The sequence below is a fragment of the Chiloscyllium plagiosum genome, chromosome 27, assembly GCF_004010195.1.
Source record: "Chiloscyllium plagiosum isolate BGI_BamShark_2017 chromosome 27, ASM401019v2, whole genome shotgun sequence".
Classification (NCBI taxonomy): domain Eukaryota; kingdom Metazoa; phylum Chordata; class Chondrichthyes; order Orectolobiformes; family Hemiscylliidae; genus Chiloscyllium; species Chiloscyllium plagiosum.
The window spans coordinates 35816409-35828442 of NC_057736.1; the positions used below are offsets into that span (position 1 = coordinate 35816409).

The 12034-nt window shown below is 39.9% G+C and overlaps 1 protein-coding gene across 3 annotated transcripts in view; it reads left to right on the forward strand.

Moving 5' to 3' along the window:
- Positions 1-59: 59 nt before the first annotated feature.
- Positions 60-12034, forward strand: part of LOC122563731 — a 73746-nt gene continuing 61771 nt past the window's right edge. The window contains exons 1-3 of one of the 3 annotated variants that reach the window (XM_043717878.1): positions 60-166; positions 5381-5572; positions 6748-6804. In XM_043717878.1, coding sequence (XP_043573813.1) covers positions 5495-5572; positions 6748-6804 — 135 coding nt within the window. In that variant the 5' untranslated portion in view covers positions 60-166; positions 5381-5494. The other 2 variants (XM_043717877.1, XM_043717879.1) reach the window with 2 other exon arrangements.

A 12034-nucleotide genomic window follows, 5' to 3' on the forward strand; every position in this document is an offset into this window, starting at 1 on the left:
CCTCCTGTGTTTGTTTACTCATCAGATCAGTCATGCAGTTACTAAGAGTGACATGGCAACATTAGGCGGTATGTGTACACACTTGGAGGTCTCACATGATTAACAGATTGAGAGCTGGCGTACTGCTGCTCAGAATGACCATGTGTCAGGAAACCAGGCTGAAAAGGTAATTGAAGTAATCTGTGCAGGATTCTTACACTGCTCCGAATGACCAAACAAGCTTTGCTCAGATAAGATCATTCTATTTCTTTTCAACTCTGACATACAAAGGTAGGATTTTGCATGATGCATGCTGTGCATTTTTTTTGCTAGAAGATCTCACTTCTCTATATACACAGCATTTATTACCAGCTTGATAGAAGTTCAAGGTAATTGGTGTAAGTGTACTTCAGTTACTCTCTTATCCCCAGTTGTACATGATGTGTTAAACTGTACCTGTTGATGTTGCCTTCCTCTGGTGGTATTATGTTGCTCATTGTACAAGTCAGCAACAAGGCAGTAGCAGTCATTGCACCAGCTGTCCTTGTAACCCCTTCCTTTGCCAATGTCAATTTAAACAGAAACAGGCAGAGGTTTTGTCCTATCTACAAGATATGCTGAAAGTGAGAGACCAGCTATGTGTTCTAGACATAGTAGGAACAGATGAAATATTGAAAATTTTGTGCACATACTATATGTAGAGATCGAACTCCAATAATGAATGACAATAAGATAGTAAATATTGTTTCTTTTACAAATTATGGTAGTCACAGAAATCTTAAAGTTATTGATTTATTTTCATTGAACATTGGTTGCTACACTATATGTTTCTATTAATAAGTCACAGTTATCATGGTCAATGTTGCAATATTATCGTACTTATGTTAATGGACCAATGATGCAGTGACCTAGGCTATTAATCTGGAAACACAAGCTCAAATGCCACCATGGCAGCTGGTGAATAAAACTAAAAAATAAAGCTAATATTCATAATAGTGACCATAGAACTATTAAATTGTTGTAAATCTGCCTTCTCCAGTCTGTGACTCTAGGCAAGGTGATTAACTCTTAACAATGAAATTGTATAATAACTCATTCAATGATATTCAAAATGGCAGTACACCACCATCTTCCAAAGAAGAATATTAAATTTATGGAAGAATATTAAATTCTGTCCTAGAATTATTCTTTAAGCTCATGAAAGAATTACAAAACAAAAACCATACAAAGCAGTTTAACAAGGACATCAGGGTATTATGAATCCAGTGTCAAATTTGATCAAATGGAACTTTCTATTTACCTTTATCTTGTGATTCAGTGTAAATTATAAACTATTATTTAAACTTGGAGGAAACACAGGGCTAATGACACTGTTTACAAAGAAGTAAAAGACTATTATCTAACTGAAAAAATGTTTACCAAATAAACAAAATGAATAGGATTAATATTGATAGTGTGCATTTAACACTGACAAGTTTACTGACACATTGATTGGAGAAGGCTCTGGGTTTTCTGAGATTCACAGGAGGGTGGTAAAATTGAAGGAATAGGTTGGAAGCTGCTTTGAGGAAAGAGCTAAGTTTTCCCTACACTTTTACCCAAAATTGATATTTTACTTGCTACTTCCACTCAATCAGTTATCGCTAGTCTGTTTGCCATGAAGTCAAACTATAAAACACAGTGGGGAAGGAGAAAGTGAATATAAGAATAACAGCAAACTCCTAACCAAGGAGATTGAAATGTTTCATAAGTTCTTGAAAAACAAAAAGCTTTTTACATATTAATTGAAAAAATGAACTAAACACAACAGCTGTCAGCACAATCTCGGGCAGGTTATTTATGCTTTGTCCATTCGTTGGCAGTTAAGAATTAGAATTAGAATTAGAATTCCTACATTGTGGAAACAGGCCCTTCGGCCCAACAAGTCCACACTGCCCCTCTGACACCCAGACCTATTACCCTACATCCCCCCCGACTAATGCATCTAACCTACAGATCCCTGAACTTTATGGGCGATTTAGCTTGGCCAGTTCACTTAACCTGTACATCTTTGGACTGTGGGAGGAAACCAGAGCACCTGGAGGTTAATTTTGCAGCAGAAGCATCAACTAATGTTCCACAACTGTGGTAACATTTCATGGCCAGCAGAGGATGCAAAATAGTTTGAAAGTTATTCTACCAGCAAAGAGAAACAGCAACATCACTAGTTAGATATATCTCAACCAATCTGCATTATTTGTAAAAGTGTTCTCCCTTGCCTGCAATTTTGGACATCACCTTTTAGATGTGTCACATTTGTGACACTTTTGCACATGATTTTTCTCAAGTCTGTTTTCCTAAAACAACAGGTAGCGAATATACTAAATGCAAAGTGGAAAAATAAGAAGTGGAACTATCAATCACAAAGTTCAAAAGCGATCTCAAATGGACAGTCACCAATCAGCAGACAATAGCAAAAAGCTGGGATAGCCCCAGTGAAACCATGCTATATAGATCCTGAAAATTCCTCTCCATCTTTTTTTCCTCTCTCTTTCATTACACTGAGGACCCATTATTGGAAATCAATGCTGGAACTTTTAGTTTCATTGGAGGAATAAAATCAGCTTTCTTGGACCAGCAGTTTGTTGTATAAAACATCTGAGTCTTCCATTTGAGCTATAAGGAGAATTAGAATAGGCTGGGATACTTTTTCTCGAGCGTCAGAGGCTGAGGGGTGACCTTATAGAGGTTTATAAAATCTTGAGGGGCATGGAAAGGGTAAATGGACAAAGTCTTTTCCCTGGGGTGGGGGAGTCCAGATCTAAAGGGCATAGGTTTAGGGTGAGAGGGGAAAGATACAAAAGGGACCTAAGTGGCAACCTTTTCACACAGAGGGTGGTACACGTATGGAATGAGTTGCCATTGGAAGTGGTGGGGACTGGTAAAATTGCAACATTTAAAGAGCATCTGGATGGGTATATGAATAGGAAGGGTTTAGAAAGATATGGGCCAAATGTTTGCAAATGGGACTAGATTAGGTTTGGAAATCTGGTCAGCATGGATGAGCTGGACAGAAGGGTCTGTTTCTGTGTTGTACATCTCTATGACTCTATGACTCTGACAGTGCAACACTCCTTCAGTACTGCATGAGTGTAACCTTGCTTATCTATTTCAGTTTCTAGAATGGGGGTGGGAATGCACAAACCTCTGACACAGAGACACACTTTGCCCACTGAGCTCAACACCCACTTCTTCCCTGTCATACCCATACAATCATAGTTTCCAAAAGAGCCTTTCATGTGAAACCTCCAGGCTTTAACATTATGCAGCTTCTCTTTCAATTTGGTATGCCACCACTTCAAAGGTTTGCTTAGGTGAAATCTGCTCTTCAGAAACCATGTTTTCTTTATTTATTAAATTATTTTCATTTGGATTCTGAAATAATTCTTTTTCTAGGATTGTCAATTTTTCTTTTCCCATTTTCCATTTTGTGTGCTCGTACGAAGGTGACAATTTTCAGTTCTGACCTTTTTGCAACTGAAAAATCACAAAGAAACAAATTGCCTCCTACAAATAATCCATATGTATTTGACACATTCTATTCATCGTCAGGCTTCTTCAATCCTGCTGTTTGTATTTGAACATAAAACTTCTCGGGGGAGGGGAAAATGGAGCATTTCTGCAATACTTTTACAGTTACCTAGTTACTTGTAACTACAACATTGGGCCAATGGCCTCCCAATCACTTAAACTGTGTTCGAATTCCCACCTCCATTGACAGTCACATCATAGCTTTTTTGCAACTGAATGTCAGCAGCTTTTGTTCAGGGATAAGTGGGAGGGGTTTTGATGTCAACAAGGGGGAAGATGTTAACACAAGGTTGTCACCCGTTGAGTATAAGTACATGAAGAATAGGAAACACAATCTTCTGATAGAGAACAAGGGCAGTATCAATGTCACAGTTTTGGTTGGCTGGCCTACGTTCCTCAAGGTCCCAGTGCATAATTTGAAAACCATTCGATGTTTTTCTTTTCACTTGGTGTTCTGATTTAGTGCATATAAATCTGTTCAGTTTGTTCCCATTGGAAGGTCGGGGGGGGGGGGGGAGGAGCACTTTAAAGGAAACAGAACACAACAAAATGTTCATAGAATTCCAACAATGTGGAAGCAAACCATTCGGCTTATTGAGTTCACACCAATCCTTCGAGTAGCATCCCACCCACAACCAACCGTCTTGCCCATCCCTGTAACCTTGCATTTTCCATGGCCAATCCACCTAACCTACCTATCCCTGGGCACAATGGGCAATTTAGTATGGACAGTGCACCTAACCTGTACATCTTGGAACTGAGAGGGGAGACCAGAGCACCCGGGGTAAACCCATGCAGACATGGAGAGAATGTGCAAACTTCACACAGTCACCCAAGGGTGGAATTAATTGTGTTTGTGAATTCCTCAAAAATACAGAAAGGTAAACAATCTGAGCACCTTGACTTTGACATTTTGAAACATCAATGCCATTTCTCTTTGCACAGATTTGCTGAGAATATTAAATGCTTTCTATTTTTATTTCGAGCATCGACAGATTTGGCTTTAGCTCTTGTGAAGCCATGTGCTCACTCCAGGGAATCTGTTACTCATTTTGTGTGTACGTCATAGCTTCAAATGGTCCATCTGAATTGCAGAATTAGTCTTGGACAGCTTCTACTGCATTGAGTGCTGAATTCCAATCAGACAGGTTTGAAACTGGACCTTCTTGGACCTTAGGTATCATCCTGTCCCACTCAATGCAGGCCCCGCTATGGGCAGCAAACACAGCACCAGGGACTCAGGGTCGATTCCACCTTCGGTTGACTGTCAGCGTGGAGTTTGTACATTTTTCCAGTGTCTGCATGGACCTCCTCTGGGTGTCCTGGTTTCCTGCCACAGTCCAACGATGTGTAGGTTAGGTGGATTGGTCATACTGAATCAGTGAACTGTATACAGGGATGTTCAGGCTAGGTGGATTAGCAAAGGGAAATGCAAGGTTATAGGGATAGGGTAGGGGAGCGGGTCTGGATAGGATGCTCTTCAAAGGGTTAGTGTGGATTCACTGGGCCGAACGGCCTACTTCCACACTATAGGGATTCTGGCTTATTGGGAGCACCTTTGCATCTACGTCAGAAGTATACAGATTCATTCTCATGTCAGTAATTTGGGTTGGCTGTGTGGCGAAATTTGCTCTATCTCTCCTGTAATTTTAGACTAATGTCACATCTGTAAATTGGGTGGATGTTAAGATCTATTCAGTCTACCCTCTCTTATATGTGACAGGGTTTTCTATTATAAGCAAAATCATCTGAAGAAACTAATTATGCAATAGGGTTAGGGTTATATAGTACATAATGAAAGGAAGAAATCGTGTTGTTCATTCTCTTTCAGTCCCATCACGAAGGTGGATAAACACCACTTCCCCATTGTGTAAACCACCTGCAACATCCATCAAGCCAGTAGCAGATGTACAATTGTTTACCACAGAAAGACGCCAAATAGACCATGGTCCTGCAGTACACCCGCTCAGTCTTAAGGAAGATTTTCAACAGTGTTTTATTCTGGTGGAGATATATGTTGGTGGTACTGATTTTCTTTACTCTTGAAATTTTCAGCACGCAATATTGTCACAAAATATTTCAGTAAAATAAATTTGCTATCTCTGCTGAACTAGTTTAGTTATTTGTTTATCTCAAGCTGATAATGCATCAACATTTGTGTGAAGAATGCTATATTACAAAATGTGCATATACTATTGAAATGTAAATATAAATATTTTTATTTAAATAGCAGTTTGGAAATAGTGAATGTCTAACCATTATTTGAGTTAAATTGAATGTCATGCAGGAATCTGTGCTGGAACCTTTGCTTGTACTATATCTGTTGGTGACTTTGAAAAAAGAATAGAGAACTTTCTCACTACATTTGCTGATAGTACCTAGTTAGCTTTGATAGTAAAGGTGACGAAAATTGTCAAAGGAGCAGAAAATTGCAAAGAGGAACAGAAACTTGTGAAACAAGGTTGATGATTAAGTGAGTGGGCGAAACTGTAGCAGAGGGAGTTCCATCAGGGAAAGTGCAATGTCATCCATTTTCCATCTAAGGAAGTTAGATCAGTGCAGTTTCTGAATGGTCAGAAGCTAGGAACCATGAAGGAGCAGAGAGATGTCAAGGTCCATGTACAGAAATCATTGAAAATTTGTGAGCGGCTAAGCAAAACGTAAAGGTTCAAAAAGTGTCCTTTATCTTAAGAAGACAAAGAGCAAGAGTTGAAATTTATGTTATACCTGTACAGCACTTTAGTTAGCTCCATCTTGAATGCTGTGATCAGCAATCTATAATGCACCTTAGAAAGGATATATTCCTTAGAGCAGATATAATGTGTGATACAGCAACAGATTGCAAAGACTGAGGTTTCATTCCCTTGAATTTATAACAATAAAGTGTGACCTAATTGAAACATTAGTAGTTGACATTTAGTCACTGTTTCCTGGTAGGGGAGTGCAGAGTGAGGAGGCATAGCCTCATGATGAGTATCAAATTGTTCAGGGGTAAAATGAAAAAAACTGAGGGAGATTGATTTGCTGTTAGGTCAAGGTATTGTATAGTGGAACCAAAGCTGGCAGATGGAGTTAGTTCATAGACCGGCCATGATCTAATTGAACAGTAGAACAAACTTGAGGGGCGGAATAGCAAGTCCTGTTCCTATGTTTCCTTGAATGTATTTAACGATTAATTCTTTTCTACCATCCTCACAGCCCAAACTGCACTCGACCAGATTTAAAATTGAACCTTTCTCCTACTTGACAAAAGCAGTAAGTCTTAATTTTCCTTAATAAAGCATATTAAATTAAGTGAATAATTGTGTTAAACATTTTACATTTTATAATTTCTGGTTAGATTGTATTGTAATGTAATGGTGAAGGAGGTGAAAACTCCTCATTGTGGTTGTGATGTGAATGATTGAGGAACAAAACCACCAAGTGTATTTGTTAAATTTGAGCTCCCTGTTAGAGAGGAGTCCATGAGAATGTAAACCAAGGTGCAATGTACAGTTGCTGGGGGCTCTTAGTTGAAACATCTCAACATTGCTGCTGTGCAAACTCCTTCAATGGTAATATGTGCGGATATATCGAATGTCGTTATAATGTGCTGTTCTGTATCAAACAAAACAGATGGCAGTCTGAAGTGGAAGAAAGCTTATGGTACCTGTGAATTGATAGCTCAACAGCAGTCAGGAGAAGGATTAATAAGCTGAGTTGAACGTCTGAAGTGATCAATAGGGGTAACTTAAATGTGGGGCTGGGGTTGGGGCGGGCAATAAAATCAAAGATAGGAAGACATATCGATGAAGAACATAGGGAAAAGGATCTGAAGTAGGCTTTGGGTCTTTCAAGCCTCCTCACTAGACAGTGAGACTATGGCTAATCTTCAACCTCAACTTGATTCCCCACTGAAACCCCTAAGTTCTTTAATTCCCTTTGAACCCATATTGAGTTTACTTATTTATAACCTCTTGAATTTATTTGAAAAATATTAATGTAAACTGGACAGTTTTTGCTAACGAAGCGGATGAAAGGTTATTGGAGATATGCAGGAATGTAGAGTTGAGGATAAAATCAGGTCAGCCATGGGTCTTATTGAAATGCAGAGCAGTTTCGATGGCCAAGTTGCCTATTTTTGTTCATTGTTTGTACATTGGAGCACTTGGTCCATGAGTTGGGTCACAGCACTGCCCACGCCATTGTACAGGTAACTACCAGGTTTCTAGGCAAAAGATCTAAACATCTAACACCAACCTACACTATCTTACAATAGTATGATAACACTTAACAATAGAAAAAAAAGAAAAAAACTGTATTAGTCATTTCTTAAATATTGTACAAATAGTTATATACAAGGTAAAGTGGAGTCTGTACGCAGTGGTGATCAAACGATTTACAAGTTATTTGGAATTTTATACGTGATAAATTACATGAGGATGTGTTGACCTCAGTATCAGGGTAGAGTCAATGTATGAATGGGGCTTACTGTGCTGAGGGAAGCTTCCTGCCTCACTGGGAGGGTTGCCCTAACCAGGGCTTTGTTCCTCCATGATATCTTGGCTGGAATGCTGGACTGAATGCTTCATAAAGGGACTGGCTCATTCAAGGGCTCTGGGCTAGAACACCACACTGGATCCTATCTCGGGTTGTCTACTTTTATCCACCCCTTTTATTTCAGGCCTGCTGTACACTGAGACCTTTCTCTCCCAGTCGGGGTGGGTAGGAACAGCTCTGAGTCAGCTTCTGAGGTCAATGCCTCAAAAGAGACTGGCTCAGAGATAGGTCTCGATCAGTGACTGGGACTTATCCGGGATGAGAAATGGGATCAGTGACTGGGACTTACTCAGAATCAGGAACAGTGACTGGGACTAGCACTAATCAACAGGAGCTGCAGGGTAAGGATCGGGATCTGCTTCTTCCAATCCCTCTAAAAATAGGTGGAACCGATGGCCATTGCCCTGGACTCTTTGGGTTGTCTCACTGCAGTCGTCTCTGGGTCTGGTCAGCCTGATGATGCTCATCACGAGGCACAAGGAGCTGGAGATGCTGTGCAGCTCAGCTGCTGGTCGAAAGTGCTGTTGAAGAAGATTCAGAAAGCAAAGTGAGGTGATGATGTTCCAGGTTGTCCCTTTAATCTTTCTCTATATGCCTTTCTCAAAGGTATGGTTGCCTGTGTTCAATACGAACATCAGGCAGAGACAGGACGATCCATTCAGGTGATCACTTTCCATATTTGGAGGACACAGAACAAGGCTTTGAACCTTCAACTGTCAAGTGCTGTCCTTGTCACGTTGTGCCTCTGGCCTCCCACTGAGCTGGTGCCACCCATCTGTGTAACATTCTTATAACAAAGCAGGTCCAGTGGAGGTGAAGACAATGATTCATTCTGGAACACTGTGGCCATTAGCACCTGGCCAGGCAATTCCAGCCTGTCGGGTTTCAATGCAAAGTTGATTGTCCAAGATCTGGCTACAAGAATATTGTCTGTTTCAGCTCTGCAGTTTGCAAATTGCGGAGTCCATCTATGTTTAAACTTGACGTTTCACATTTCAAGATTTTATCAATGAGAAAATATCAATATTTCTGAAGTAATCCTGGAGATCATAGGTCATCTGGACACAGTTAAGGGATAAACTAAAAAGGAAAATCAAAGAATCATAATTTGACTGTTTGATAACCATTTCAACAAGAATGCCAGCCTTCATTAAATCCTTGGACAGTGGGTCAAATGATAGACACTTTGGACTGGATATCTTTCTTGAGTTTCAAAGTCACCAGCCAATGGAAACAGTCTCAGCAGATTTGCAGAATTATTCACCCACTTACCATAGAATTCCTACAGTATTGAAACAGGCCACGTGGCTAACAAATCCAAACTGACCCTCCGAAGAGCACCCCATCCAGACCTATCCCCTTATCCTGTCCCTGTAACCTTGCATTCCCCAAGGCTAATGCACATAACCTACACATCCCTGAACACTATGGTTAACTTAGCATAGCCAATTGATCTGACCTGCACGTAGGGCAGCACGGTGGCTCAGTGGTTAGCACTGTTGCCTCACAGGGCCAGAGACCCAGGTTCGATTCCAGCCTTGGGCAACTGTCTATGTGGAGTTTGCACATTCCCCCCCCCCCGTGCCTGAGTGGGTTTCCTCCCACAATCCACAGGTCAGGTGAATTGGCCGTGCTAAATTGCCCATAGTGTTAGATGCATTAGTCAGAGGGAGATGGATCTGAGTGGGTTGCTCTTCGGAGGGTCGGTGTGGACTTGTTGGGCCAATGGGTGTATTCCCATATTGTAGGAAATCTAATCTAATCTTTGGACTGTGAGAGGAAACTAGAGCACCTGGCAGAAATTCACGCAGACACTGGAAGAATGTGCAAACTCCACACAGACAGCCACCTAAGGCTGGAATTGAACCTAGATCCCTAGTGCTGTGAGGCAGCAGTGCTAACCACTGAGTCACAATGCCACCCATCTACTTCTTATAGACTGAGCTTCTCCTCTCAGAGCATTCAACAAATCAATAATTGGAATAAAACTAGTGACAGAGAACAAAACAAGAGCAGCATAATCCGAAAATTTCACAACACAAAACTGCCTGCTGCTCAAAACCCAATCAGAACCAGTTCTTTGTTTTTCAAATGTCTCTGTGGTTTGCAGGCCAGCATTTGTCCTCCCTTGATTTGCCAATTCATCATCCAACCAGCTATTTATCTCTGAGAACAGCAATATCTTGGTGCCGAATCATTGGTGGTATCCTTACAGCAGCAATTAACCTGCATTATCTTTCCAGGCCAGTTTCCTGTAGTAAACACCTATCATTGTTCTATCCTTTTAAAAATAAGTAGCTGTTCAGTATTCAATTCTCAACTCACAGTTTCAAACCAAAAATAAGGAAAACTAAAAGAAGAATTGTGATAGTTTTAAAAATCAATTCATACAGTAGACTTTATTTTAAATTGTGAATACTGGCGTTAATCGAAATAAAGAATTTCTCTGTTTCTCAAACAATTAAATAAGGTAGTCTGGTGAGCTTTTTTCCTGGTAATACATTTATGCAGGAAAGCTACATAGATAAAAATGCATCTTGGTGTTGACAAGATGCTGCAATTACTTAAATAGAAGATGTGTTCTCATAAGGCGTAGGACCTGCACATTTTCTCAATGCTTGGTAAAAACACAGCTACTAACATGCACTGCTAACTGAGTAAAATGTGTCACTGTTTGTATTTGCCACAAAGGTAAATATTCCTGGATGGGCGACTCTGATGACCTAACAATTTAAAGAGTGCACTATTACAAAACAACACAATAAATTATTTAAAGCAATAAATGTTAAGTGTTGGATACTGAAAACAAAGAACAGATTTTTTTAACTATATAGAGAATTGTCAGACTGGGGAACCACTTTCAGGGCTAATAGTTGAGACAGAAATTGTGTTCACAGTCTGAATGAGATTATACAATTGTTGAAAGAAAAGATGATATAGGCCAGGTAAATGTGATTGGAAATATTTGTTCATGCAGAAGGTAAACATAAGTATAGACAGCTTGACCTGAATGGTCTGACTCTTTGTTCTAATTTCTATGTTTGAAGTAACTAATTCTGAACTCTGTGATTCAATCAGTCATCATGCCAGACTTATATGACATGCATCACATCAACAATTTGAATCAATTCATCCCAAGTCTGAAACAGAATGACAGGTTGAACGTAGGCAGAATTGCCAATCCAGTTACTCTATTGCTTTCCATGTACAGTACTTTCTAAGAACACATACTCTGTCAGGTCTTTGCTAATTATATTTACCCTTAATATTTATGGTCATGAGATTTGTCACATTATTTTGTCCATCATAGTTCAATTGAACCATATGTAAATAGTTGTTATATCCTGCATATTCTCTGCTCTGTGTTTAATATTTTTTATATTTCTGATGATGGTGTGAAACATTGTACAAAGTTAGTCTGGTAGTCACGGTGCCATTTTTGGGGTCCTTGAATCTTACAAGAACCGATTCCTGAAATTTTGCAGCTTTCAGATTGTAGGGGTAAAGATTAAATTCTGGCAATTGCTAAGAACTGGTTGAAAGAGGAAATGGCTCCAAATAATCAAAATATCTGCATCACAGGTAGACAGGGTGGTTAAGAAAGTGTTTAGCATGCTAATCTTCATGCTCATGGAACATCATGTTGAGGTTGTAAGGACATTGGTGAGGCCACTTTTGGAGTACTGTGTACAGTTCTGATAGAAAGGATATTTTAAAACTGGAGAGAGTTCAGAAAGACTTACCAAGCTAATGCCAGGACTGGAGTGTTTGAGTAATAAGGAGAGTCTGGATAGGCTGGGACCTGTTTCACTGGAAGTTAGGAGGTTGAGGTATGACCTTACAGAGGTTTATAAAATCATGAGGAGGATAGATCAGGTGATCTGCAATGACCTTTTTATCGAGAGTGGGGTGTTCAAAACAAGGGGGCTTATTTTTAAGGTGAAAG